Source organism: Paralichthys olivaceus, chromosome 16 (assembly GCF_024713975.1).
Source record: "Paralichthys olivaceus isolate ysfri-2021 chromosome 16, ASM2471397v2, whole genome shotgun sequence".
Lineage (NCBI taxonomy): Eukaryota > Metazoa > Chordata > Actinopteri > Pleuronectiformes > Paralichthyidae > Paralichthys > Paralichthys olivaceus.
The window spans coordinates 142,183-155,000 of NC_091108.1; the positions used below are offsets into that span (position 1 = coordinate 142,183).

Sequence of the window (12,818 nt, forward strand, 5' to 3'; positions counted from 1 at the left end):
TCACTTACAAACTCCTATATCATTTATTCTTGATCATGACTTAGTCATTTTTACTGAACCGCTTCTGTCATCTAGTGAAATTTTACAGTGCAACAACAACCATCACATTCAGTTTGTCTCATAACCAGTTTGTCTCATATTCAGTTTGTCTCATATTCAGTTTGTCTCATAACCAGTTTGTCTCATATTCAGTTTGTCTCATAACCAGTTTGTCTCATATTCACTTTGTCTCATAACCAGTTTGTCTCATATTCACTTTGTCTCATTGATGTCAACAAGCTGCAACGTCCTCTGTCCTTCACTCAACAAGAGTCAAACTACAGAGACACTTTCTGAGCAGTAACTGAAGCTCAAGTCACATGTGAGGATCCGTCTCCAGGACACGAGGACAATAGATGCTGATGAACTGAAGACGCCAACACAACAACAGATTCACTACATTAGAAGAAACAGTTTGTGACTTCAGGTTTAAAGTATTTGTACATGAGAACATGTCTGATACAGATGAAGGAGCAGACACATGAACTGAGGAGTCACTGATGAAGATGAGGAGACATGTGTATCAACAAGTCTATCTTCTGATACTGACACACACACGCACACATTGGTTGAGTAGTTTCTCTATAACTTTTAAGATCTTGACCTTCTATGTAAAGAGCCTTGAGATAATGTATAATATGATTTGGTGCTAGATACACACACACACTGTTTAGTGCATGTGTGTTAACTCGGCCCTCAGAAACCATTGATGAGGAAGAAGAGGAGAGAGAGGATGTGAGGGGGAGGGGCCTTCTGGTCCAGGCATCGTTTCTATTGGATGGGGTTAAGGTTTATTGGGAGTTGAGCTCTGATTGGCTGTTTGTTCTATAAAAAGAAGTTTAGACGACAAACTTGTTTTCCATTACATGCTTCAGACTCAGGTTTCTATTGTTTCAATTGTTTCTATTGATTCAACTGTTTCTATTGTTTCAACTGTTTCAACTGTTTCTACTGTTTCTATTATTTCTATTGTTTCTATTATTTCTACTGTTTCAACTGATTCAACTGTTTCTATTGTTTCAACTGATTCAACTGTTTCTACTGATTCAACTGTTTCTATTGTTTCAACTGTTTCTACTGTTTCTATTATTTCTATTGTTTCTATTATTTCTACTGTTTCTACTGTTTCTATTATTTCTATTGTTTCTATTGTTTCAACTTTTTCTATTGTTTCTATTGTTTCTATTGTTTCAACAGTTTCTATTGATTCAACTGTTTCTATTGTTTCAACTGTTTCTATTGTTTCAACTGTTTCTACTGATTCAACTGTTTCTATTGTTTCAACTGATTCAACTGATTCAACTGTTTCTATTGTTTCAACTGTTTCTACTGTTTCTATTGATTTAACTGTTTCTATTGTTTCAATTGTTTCTACTGATTCAACTGTTTCTATTGTTTCAACTGTTTCTATTGATTTAACTGTTTCTATTGTTTCTACTGTTTCTATTGATTTAACTGTTTCTATTGTTTCTACTGTTTCTATTGATTTAACTGTTTCTATTGTTTCTACTGTTTCTATTGTTTCTATTGTTTCTATTGTTTCTATTGATTCAACTGTTTCTACTGATTCAACAGTTTCTATTGTTTCTATTGTTTCAACTGTTTCTATTGTTTCAACTGTTTCTATTGTTTCTATTGTTTCAACTGTTTCTACTGTTTCTATTGTTTCAACTGTTTCTATTGTTTCTATTGTTTCTATTGTTTATATTGATTCAACTGTTTCTACTGATTCAACAGTTTCTATTGTTTCTATTGTTTCAACTGTTTCTATTGTTTCAACTGTTTCTATTGTTTCTATTGATTTAACTGTTTCTACTGTTTCTATTGTTTCAACTGTTTCTATTGATTCAACTGTTTCTATTGTTTCAACTGTTTCTATTGTTTCAACAGTTTCTATTGTTTCTATTGATTTAACTGTTTCTACTGTTTCTACTGTTTCAACTGTTTCTATTGTTTCTATTGTTTCAACTGTTTCTATTGTTTCAACAGTTTCTATTGTTTCTATTGATTTAACTGTTTCTATTGTTTCAACAGTTTCTATTGTTTCTATTGATTTAACTGTTTCTACTGTTTCTACTGTTTCTATTGTTTCAACTGTTTCTATTGATTCAACTGTTTCTATTGTTTCAACAGTTTCTATTGTTTCTATTGATTTAACTGTTTCTACTGTTTCAACTGTTTCTATTGTTTCAACTGTTTCTATTGTTTCTATTGTTTCAACTGTTTCTATTGTTTCAACAGTTTCTATTGTTTCTATTGATTTAACTGTTTCTATTGTTTCTACTGTTTCTATTGATTTAACTGTTTCTATTGTTTCTATTGTTTCTATTGTTTCTATTGATTCAACTGTTTCTACTGATTCAACTGTTTCTATTGTTTCTATTGTTTCTATTGTTTCAACTGTTTCTATTGTTTCTATTGATTTAACAGTTTCTATTGTTTCTATTGATTTAACTGTTTCTATTGATTTAACTGTTTCTATTGATTTAACAGTTTCTATTGTTTCTATTGTTTCAACTGTTTCTATTGTTTCAACTGTTTCTATTGTTTCAACTGTTTCTATTGATTTAACAGTTTCTATTGTTTCTACTGTTTCAACTGTTTCTATTGTTTCAACTGTTTCTATTGTTTCAACTGTTTCTATTGTTTCAATTGATTTAACAGTTTCTATTGTTTCAACAGTTTCTATTGTTTCTACTGTTTCTTTTGTTTCTACTGTTTCTTTTGTTTCAACTGTTTCTATTGTTTCAACTGTTTCTATTGATTCTATTGATTCAACTATTTTTATTGATTCAACTGTTTCTATTGTTTCTATTGATTCAACTGTTTCTATTGTTTCTATTGATTCAACTGTTTCTATTGTTTCTATTGATTCAACTGTTTCTATTGTTTCTATTGATTCAACTGTTTCAACTGTTTCTATTGTTTCAACTGTTTCTACTGTTTCTATTGTTTCTATTGTTTCAACTGTTTCTATTGTTTCAACTGTTTCTACTGTTTCTATTGTTTCAACTGTTTCTATTGTTTCAACTGTTTCTATTGTTTCAACTGTTTCTATTGATTTAACAGTTTCTATTGTTTCTATTGTTTCAACTGTTTCTATTGTTTCTACGGTTTCTATTGTTTCAACTGTTTCTATTGTTTCAACTGTTTCTATTGATTCAACTGTTTCTATTGATTCTATTGATTCAACTGTTTCTTTTGATTCAACTGTTTCTATTGTTTCTATTGATTCAACTGTTTCTTTTGATTCAACTGTTTCTATTGATTCTTTTGATTCAACTGTTTCAATTGTTTCTATTGTTTCTATTGATTTAACTGTTTCTCCTGTTTCAGTTGTTTGTACTGTTTTTACTGTTTCTATTGTTTCTACTGTTTCTATTGTTTCTATTGATTTAACAGTTTCTATTGTTTCTATTGATTTAACTGTTTCTATTGTTTCAACTGTTTCTATTGTTTCAACTGTTTCTATTGTTTCAACTGTTTCTATTGATTTAACAGTTTCTATTGTTTCTATTGTTTCTATTGTTTCTATTGATTCAACTGTTTCTATTGTTTCAACAGTTTCTATTGTTTCTATTGATTTAACTGTTTCTACTGTTTCAACTGTTTCTATTGTTTCAACTGTTTCTATTGTTTCTATTGTTTCTATTGTTTCAACTGTTTCTATTGTTTCAACAGTTTCTATTGTTTCTATTGATTTAACTGTTTCTATTGTTTCTACTGTTTCTATTGATTTAACTGTTTCTATTGTTTCTATTGTTTCAACTGTTTCTATTGTTTCTATTGATTTAACAGTTTCTATTGATTTAACTGTTTCTATTGTTTCTATTGTTTCTATTGTTTCTATTGATTCAACTGTTTCTACTGATTCAACTGTTTCTATTGTTTCTATTGTTTCAACTGTTTCTATTGTTTCTATTGATTTAACAGTTTCTATTGTTTCTATTGATTTAACTGTTTCTATTGATTTAACAGTTTCTATTGTTTCTATTGTTTCAACTGTTTCTATTGTTTCAACTGTTTCTATTGTTTCAACTGTTTCTATTGATTTAACAGTTTCTATTGTTTCTACTGTTTCAACTGTTTCTATTGTTTCTATTGATTCAACTGTTTCTATTGATTCAACTGTTTCTACTGATTCAACTGTTTCTATTGTTTCTATTGATTTAACAGTTTCTGTTGTTTCAACTGTTTCTATTGTTTCAACTGTTTCTATTGTTTCAATTGATTTAACAGTTTCTATTGTTTCAACAGTTTCTATTGTTTCTACTGTTTCTTTTGTTTCTACTGTTTCTATTGTTTCAACTGTTTCTATTGTTTCAACTGTTTCTATTGATTCTATTGATTCAACTATTTTTATTGATTCAACTGTTTCTATTGTTTCAACTGATTCAACTGTTTCTATTGTTTCTATTGATTCAACTGTTTCTATTGTTTCAACTGATTCAACTGTTTCTATTGTTTCTATTGATTCAACTGTTTCTATTGATTCAACTGTTTCTATTGTTTCAACTGTTTCTATTGTTTCAACTGTTTCTATTGATTCTATTGATTCTATTGATTCAACTGTTTCTATTGTTTCAACTGTTTCTATTGTTTCAACTGTTTCTACTGTTTCTATTGTTTCAACTGTTTCTATTGTTTCAACTGTTTCTATTGTTTCAACTGTTTCTATTGATTTAACAGTTTCTATTGTTTCTATTGTTTCAACTGTTTCTATTGTTTCTACGGTTTCTATTGTTTCAACTGTTTCTATTGATTCAACTGTTTCAACTGTTTCTATTGTTTCTACGGTTTCTATTGTTTCAACTGTTTCTATTGATTCAACTGTTTCTATTGTTTCTATTGATTCAACTGTTTCTATTGTTTCTATTGATTCAACTGTTTCTTTTGATTCAACTGTTTCTATTGATTCTTTTGATTCAACTGTTTCAATTGTTTCTATTGTTTCAACTGTTTCTATTGATTTAACTGTTTCTCCTGTTTCAGTTGTTTGTACTGTTTTTACTGTTTCTATTGTTTCTACTGTTTCTATTGATTCAACTGTTTCTACTGTTTCTATTAATCCAACTGTTTCTATTGTTTCTATTGATTCAACTGTTTCTATTGTTTCTACTGTTTCTATTGTTTCTATTGATTTAACAGTTTCTATTGTTTCTATTGATTTAACTGTTTCTATTGTTTCAACTGTTTCTATTGTTTCAACTGTTTCTATTGTTTCAACTGTTTCTATTGTTTCAACTGTTTCTATTGATTTAACAGTTTCTATTGTTTCTATTGTTTCTATTGTTTCTATTGTTTCTATTGTTTCAATTGTTTCCCCTGTTTCTATTAATCCAACTGTTTCTATTGTTTCTATTGATTCAACTGTTTCTATTGTTTCTACTGTTTCTATTGTTTCTATTGATTTAACAGTTTCTATTGTTTCTATTGATTTAACTGTTTCTATTGATTCAACTGTTTCTATTGATTCAACTGTTTCTATTGATTCAACTGTTTCTATTGTTTCAACAGTTTCTATTGTTTCTACTGTTTCTATTGATTTCTCTGTTTCTACTGATTCTATTGATTCAACTGTTTCTATTGTTTCTACTGATTCAACTGTTTCTATTGTTTCTACGGTTTCTATTGTTTCAACTGTTTCTATTGATTCAACTTTTTCTACTGTTTCTATTGATTCAACTTTTTCTATTGTTTCTATTGATTCTATTGTTTCAACTGTATTTATTGATTCAACTGTTTCTATTGATTCAACTGTTTCTACTGTTTCTATTAATTCAACTGTTTCTATTGTTTCAACTGATTCAACTGTTTCCATTGTTTCTACAGTTTCTATTGTTTCTATTGATTTAACAGTTTCTATTGTTTCTACTGTTTCAACTATTTCTATTGTTTCAACTGTTTCTATTGTTTCTATTGATTCAGCTGTTTCTATTGTTTCTATTGTTTCTATTGTTTCAACTGTTTCTATTGATTCAACTGTTTCTATTGATTCAACTGTTTCTATTGTTTCAACTGATTCAACTGATTCAACTGTTTCTACTGATTCAACTGTTTCTATTGTTTCTATTGATTTAACAGTTTCTATTGTTTCTATTGATTCAACTGTTTCTATTGTTTCTATTGATTTAACAGTTTCTATTGTTTCTATTGATTCAACTGTTTCTATTGATTCAACTGTTTCTATTGATTCAACTGTTTCTATTGTTTCTACTGATTCAACTGTTTCCATTGTTTCTACAGTTTCTATTGTTTCTATTGATTTAACAGTTTCTATTGTTTCTATTGATTTAACAGTTTCTATTGTTTCTACTGTTTCAACTATTTCTATTGTTTCTATTGTTTCTACTGTTTCTATTGTTTCTATTGATTTAACAGTTTCTATTGTTTCTATTGATTTAACTGTTTCTATTGTTTCAACTGTTTCTATTGTTTCAACTGTTTCTATTGTTTCAACTGTTTCTATTGTTTCAACTGTTTCTATTGATTTAACAGTTTCTATTGTTTCTATTGTTTCTATTGTTTCAATTGTTTCCCCTGTTTCTATTGTTTCAACAGTTTCTATTGATTTAACTGTTTCTATTGATTCAACTGTTTCTATTGATTCAACTGTTTCTATTGATTCAACTGTTTCTATTGTTTCAACAGTTTCTATTGATTTCTCTGTTTCTACTGATTCTATTGATTCAACTGTTTCTATTGTTTCTACTGATTCAACTGTTTCTATTGTTTCTACGGTTTCTATTGTTTCAACTGTTTCTATTGATTCAACTTTTTCTACTGTTTCTATTGATTCAACTTTTTCTATTGTTTCTATTGATTCTATTGTTTCAACTGTTTCTATTGATTCAACTGTTTCTACTGTTTCTATTAATTCAACTGTTTCTATTGTTTCAACTGATTCAACTGTTTCCATTGTTTCAACTGTTTCTATTGTTTCTATTGATTCAGCTGTTTCTATTGTTTCTATTGTTTCAACTGTTTCTATTGATTCAACTGTTTCTATTGATTCAACTGTTTCTATTGTTTCAACTGATTCAACTGTTTCTACTGATTCAACTGTTTCTATTGTTTCTATTGATTTAACAGTTTCTATTGTTTCTATTGATTCAACTGTTTCTATTGTTTCTATTGATTTAACAGTTTCTATTGTTTCTATTGATTCAACTGTTTCTATTGATTCAACTGTTTCTATTGATTCAACTGTTTCTATTGTTTCTACTGATTCAACTGTTTCCATTGTTTCTACAGTTTCTATTGTTTCTATTGATTTAACAGTTTCTATTGTTTCTATTGATTTAACAGTTTCTATTGTTTCTACTGTTTCAACTATTTCTATTGTTTCAACTGTTTCTACTGTTTCTTTTGATTCAACTGTTTCTATTGTTTCTATTGTTTTTACTGTTTCTATTGTTTCAACTGTTTCTATTAATTCAACTGTTTCTATTGTTTCAACTGATTCAACAGTTTCCATTGTTTCTACAGTTTCTATTGTTTCTATTGATTTAACAGTTTCTATTGTTTCTACTGTTTCAACTATTTCTATTGTTTCAACTGTTTCTATTGTTTCTATTGATTCAGCTGTTTCTATTGTTTCTATTGTTTCTATTGTTTCTATTGTTTCTATTGTTTCAACTGTTTCTATTGTTTCAACTGTTTCTATTGATTCAACTGTTTCTACTGATTCAACTGTTTCTATTGTTTCTATTGATTCAACTGTTTCTTCTGATTCTATTGATTCAACTGTTTCTATTGATTCAACTGTTTCTATTGATTCAACTGTTTCTATTGTTTCTATTGATTTAACAGTTTCTATTGTTTCTATTGATTCAACTGTTTCTATTGTTTCTATTGTTTCAACTGTTTCTATTGATTCAACTGTTTCTATTGATTCAACTGTTTCTATTGTTTCTACTGATTCAACTGTTTCTTCTGATTCTATTGATTCAACTGTTTCTATTGATTCAACTGTTTCTATTGATTTAACTGTTTCTACTGTTTCTATTGTTTCTACTGATTCAACTGTTTCCATTGTTTCTACAGTTTCTATTGTTTCTATTGATTTAACAGTTTCTATTGTTTCTACTGTTTCAACTATTTCTATTGTTTCAACTGTTTCTACTGTTTCTATTGATTCTTTTGATTCAACTGTTTCTATTGATTTTACTGTTTCTATTGTTTTTACTGTTTCTATTGTTTCAACTGTTTCTATTGATTTAACTGTTTCTATTGTTTCTATTGTTTCTACTGTTTCTATTGTTTCAACTGTTTCTATTGTTTCTATTGATTCAACTGTTTCTATTGATTCAACTGTTTCTATTGATTTAACTGTTTCTACTGTTTCTATTGATTCAACTGTTTCTTCTGATTCTATTGATTCAACTGTTTCTACTGTTTCTACTGTTTCTATTGTTTCAACTGTTTCTATTGTTTCTATTGTTTCTATTGATTCAACTGTTTCTATTGATTTAACTGTTTCTACTGTTTCTATTGATTCAACTGTTTCTATTGATTTAACTGTTTCTACTGTTTCTATTGATTCAACTGTTTCTATTGTTTCAACTGTTTCTATTGTTTCTATTGTTTTTACTGTTTCTATTGTTTCAACTGTTTCTATTGATTTAACTGTTTCTATTGTTTCTATTGTTTCTACTGTTTCTATTGTTTCAGCTGTTTCTATTGTTTCTATTGATTCAACTGTTTCTATTGATTCAACTGTTTCTATTGATTTAACTGTTTCTACTGTTTCTATTGATTCAACTGTTTCTATTGTTTCTATTGATTCAACTGTTTCTATTGTTTCAACTGTTTCTACTGTTTCTATTGATTCAACTGTTTCTATTGTTTCTATTGATTCAACTGTTTCTATTGTTTCTTTTGATTCAACTGTTTCTATTGTTTCTATTGATTCAACTGTTTCTACTGTTTCTATTGTTTCTATTGTTTCTTTTGATTCAACTGTTTCAATTGTTTCTATTGTTTCAGTTGCTTTTCCTGTTTCTATTGATTCAATTGTTTCTATTTTTTCTTTTGATTCAACTGTTTCTATTGTTTCAACTGATTCAACTGTTTCTATTGTTTCTATTGATTCAACTGTTTCTACTGTTTCTACTGTTTCTATTGTTTCAACTGATTCAACTGTTTCTATTGTTTCAACTGTTTCTACTGATTCAACTGTTTCTATTGTTTCTATTGTTTCTATTGATTCAACTGTTTCTACTGTTTCTATTGTTTCAACTGTTTCTATTGATTCAACTGTTTCTACTGTTTCTATTGTTTCAACTGTTTCTATTGTTTCAACTGTTTCTATTGATTCAACTGTTTCTACTGTTTCTATTGTTTCAACTGTTTCTATTGATTCAACTGTTTCTACTGTTTCTACTGTTTCTATTGTTTCAACTGTTTCTATTGATTCAACTGTTTCTATTGATTTAACTGTTTCTATTGATTCAACTGTTTCTACTGTTTCTATTGTTAACACTGTTTCATGCTCGTCATCCATCCTTTCTTTCCTTTCCCTTCTTTGATTTCACGTCATGACTTTCTCTTTCTTATCACCGTGCTCTTCTCCTCTGTCTGACAGGAGGTCTCACTCTGTCACTTTTTCATCTGTCCATCATGGCCGACTGGAGTGACTGTTTGAACTTTGGCCTGACTGTAGCCAAACAGGCCAGTGAGGTAAGAGATGCAGCAACCAATCAGAACGCAGCACTGGTTCAAACATCAGGAGCAGTGACATCACATTTAGAAATGACCAATCAGAGAAGGTCAAGAAACTTAATTAAATGATTAAACTTAATTAAATTGATCAACGTCATTAAAATGATTAAACATCCAACATCAATGATTCATTATTGTTATGCTCTCAGGTCATCTTGTCAGCGATTCAGCAGCAGAAAGAAGTGAAACTGAAAAGTTCTCCAGCTGATCTGGTGACGGAAACTGATCAACAGGTCGAGAAGATCCTGATCAATTCAATCAAGAACCGATATCCACTGCACAGGTTCTGTCTGTTCTGTCTGGTCCTTTAATTGAATCTAATTGGACAGAATCTGACCTGTGACCCATGACCCTCAGGTTCATAGGGGAGGAGTCTGTAGCTGCAGGTGAAAGTGTGGAGCTCAGTGACGCCCCCACCTGGATCATCGACCCCATTGATGGAACCGTTAACTTTGTGCACAGGTGACACACATACACAGAGTTACTACTCTGAGAACCGTAGTTACTCATTAGGTCAGTGGGTCAGAGACTTCACACAAACTTCCTCCGAGTCATTCACAGTAAATTCAATTCAATTCAATTTTATTTATATAGCTCCAATTCATAATTTACATTATCTCAAGGCACTTTACATTTAAAGGTCAAGACCTTAAAACAATATTAACATGGAGAAACCCAACAGTTCCCACAATGAGCAAGCACAGGCGACTGTGGAGGAAAAACTCCCTCATTAACAGGGAGACACCTCTGGCAGAACCAGGCTCAGTGTGGGCGGTCATCTGCCTCGACCGGTTGGGGTGAGGAAAGAAAAGTAAGGGGGGAGGAAAGGAGAGATGGGTGGAAAGTGGGGGAGAGAAGAGAGAGATGAGGTGGAGAGAGAGAGACCGGGAACAATTTGGCACCATCAAAATCAAGGCTGACTATAACAATAACAATGTATAGATCTACAACATGACTAGATATATTAATGAATTGCTGAGTTCTTGTAATAAATGCAGACAATGGTGATGGTGGTCGTTGTGGTCCTGTAGTCCCGGTGCCGGAGTTATCTGAAACGAGATAGAGAGAAGAGCCAGAGGGACTATGGGAGGACAAAGTGACACTTTGACATGATGACATGTTAAAACTAATAAATAAATAAATAAATAAATAAAGAGGTGTGGGGGGGCAGAGAGACAGAGGGAAGTGAAGAAGTGCTCAGTGCATGATGGGAGTTCCCCCAGCAGTCTAAACCTATAGCAGCACAACTAAGGGATGGTTCAGGACTCACCTGATCCAGCCCTAACTATAGGCTTTGTCAAAGAGGAAGGTTTTTAGTTTTACTTTAAATGCTGGGACAGTGTCTGCCTCCCGAACCCAGAGTGGGAGCTGGTTCCACAGGAGAGGAGCCTGATAGCTAAATGTTCTACCTCCTGCTCTACTCTTACAGACTCTTGGAACCACTAGAGAGCCTGTGTTTTGGGAACGAAGTGATCTACTTGGATAATAAGGTGTTATCAGCTCTTTGATATATGAGGGGGCGTGATTGTTGAGGGCTTTAAAAGTGAGGAGCAGGATCTTGAATTCTATTCTAAATTTTACCGGGAGCCAATGTAAGGAAGCTAAGACAGGAGTGATATGATCTCTCCTTCTAGTTCCTGTCAGCACTCTTATGATCTATTGTGTCGAAGGCTGCACTAAGGTCCAACAAGACGAGGACAGAGACAAGTCCCTCATCTGATGCCATAAGAAGGTCATTAGTGACTTTCAATAGTGCTGTTTCTGTGCTGTGATAGGTTCTAAATCCTGACTGAAATTTTTCCAATAAACCGTTACTATCTAATCTAAATGCAGTGATTTCAAACATATCTGATATGATACAGCTTCATCTCCAGTCTGACTCTAGTGATCTGACAATTCATCTATTCAATGAAAACAATGTGGAGAAAGATTAACAGCACATGTGAAACAGTTTGAAATCAAAAGCTTGGTTTATTAAAGCCTGGTTTATTTAAGCCTGGTTTATTAAAGCCTGGTTTATTAAAGCCTGGTTTATTTAAGCCTGGTTTACTAAAGCCTGGTTTATTAAAGCCTGATTTATTTAAGCCTGGTTTATTAAAGCTTGGTTTATTTAAGCCTGGTTTATTAAAGCCTGGTTTACTAAAGCCTGGTTTATTAAAGCCTGGTTTACTAAAGCCTGGTTTATTAAAGCCTGGTTTATTAAAGCCTGGTTTATTAAAGCCTGGTTTATTTAAGCCTGGTTTATTAAAGCCTGGTTTACTAAAGCCTGGTTTATTTAAGCCTGGTTTATTAAAGCCTGGTTTATTTAAGCCTGGTTTATTAAAGCCTGGTTTATTAAAGCCTGGTTTATTTAAGCCTGGTTTATTAAAGCCTGGTTTACTAAAGCCTGGTTTATTAAAGCCTGGTTTATTTAAGCCTGGTTTATTAAAGCCTGGTTTACTAAAGCCTGGTTTATTTAAGCCTGGTTTATTTAAGCCTGGTTTATTAAAGCCTGGTTTACTAAAGCCTGGTTTATTTAAGCCTGGTTTATTAAAGCTTGGTTTATTAAAGCCTGGTTTATTAAAGCCTGGTTTACTAAAGCCTGGTTTATTAAAGCCTGGTTTATTAAAGCTTGGTTTATTAAAGCCTGGTTTATTTAAGCCTGGTTTACTAAAGCCTGGTTTATTAAAGCTTGGTTTATTTAAGCCTGGTTTATTAAAGCCTGGTTTATTGAAGCCTGGTTTACTAAAGCCTGGTTTATTTAAGCCTGGTTTATTGAAGCCTGGTTTATTAAAGCCTGGTTTATTGAAGCCTGGTTTATTTAAGACTGGTTTATTAAAGCTTGGTTTATTAACGCCTGGTTTATTAAAGCCTGGTTTATTAAAGCCTGGTTTATTTAAGCTTGGTTTATTAAAGCCTGGATACTTTGATAGTCATTATTGTTTTTCTCAACAGGTTTCCATTTGTGGCCGTCTCCATCGCCTTCACTGTCAACAAGCAGGTAGAGTCACTTGCAGGTCAGAGGTCAGAGGGCTTAGACAGGAAGTAGACTAACACCCTGTTGTTGTTGTCGTTGT

At 31.2% G+C, this 12,818-nt stretch overlaps 1 protein-coding gene across 1 annotated transcript in view; it reads left to right on the forward strand.

Moving 5' to 3' along the window:
• Positions 1-867: 867 nt before the first annotated feature.
• The window catches only part of LOC109646263 (inositol monophosphatase 1-like), a 12,913-nt gene continuing 962 nt past the window's right edge, over positions 868-12,818 (forward strand). Inside the window, exons 1-5 of the mRNA XM_069511480.1 lie at positions 868-920; positions 9,626-9,720; positions 9,912-10,045; positions 10,120-10,224; positions 12,697-12,742. Of these exons, the coding sequence (XP_069367581.1) occupies positions 9,661-9,720; positions 9,912-10,045; positions 10,120-10,224; positions 12,697-12,742 (345 nt within the window). The 5' untranslated portion in view covers positions 868-920; positions 9,626-9,660. The remainder of the gene's footprint in view (positions 921-9,625; positions 9,721-9,911; positions 10,046-10,119; positions 10,225-12,696; positions 12,743-12,818) is intronic.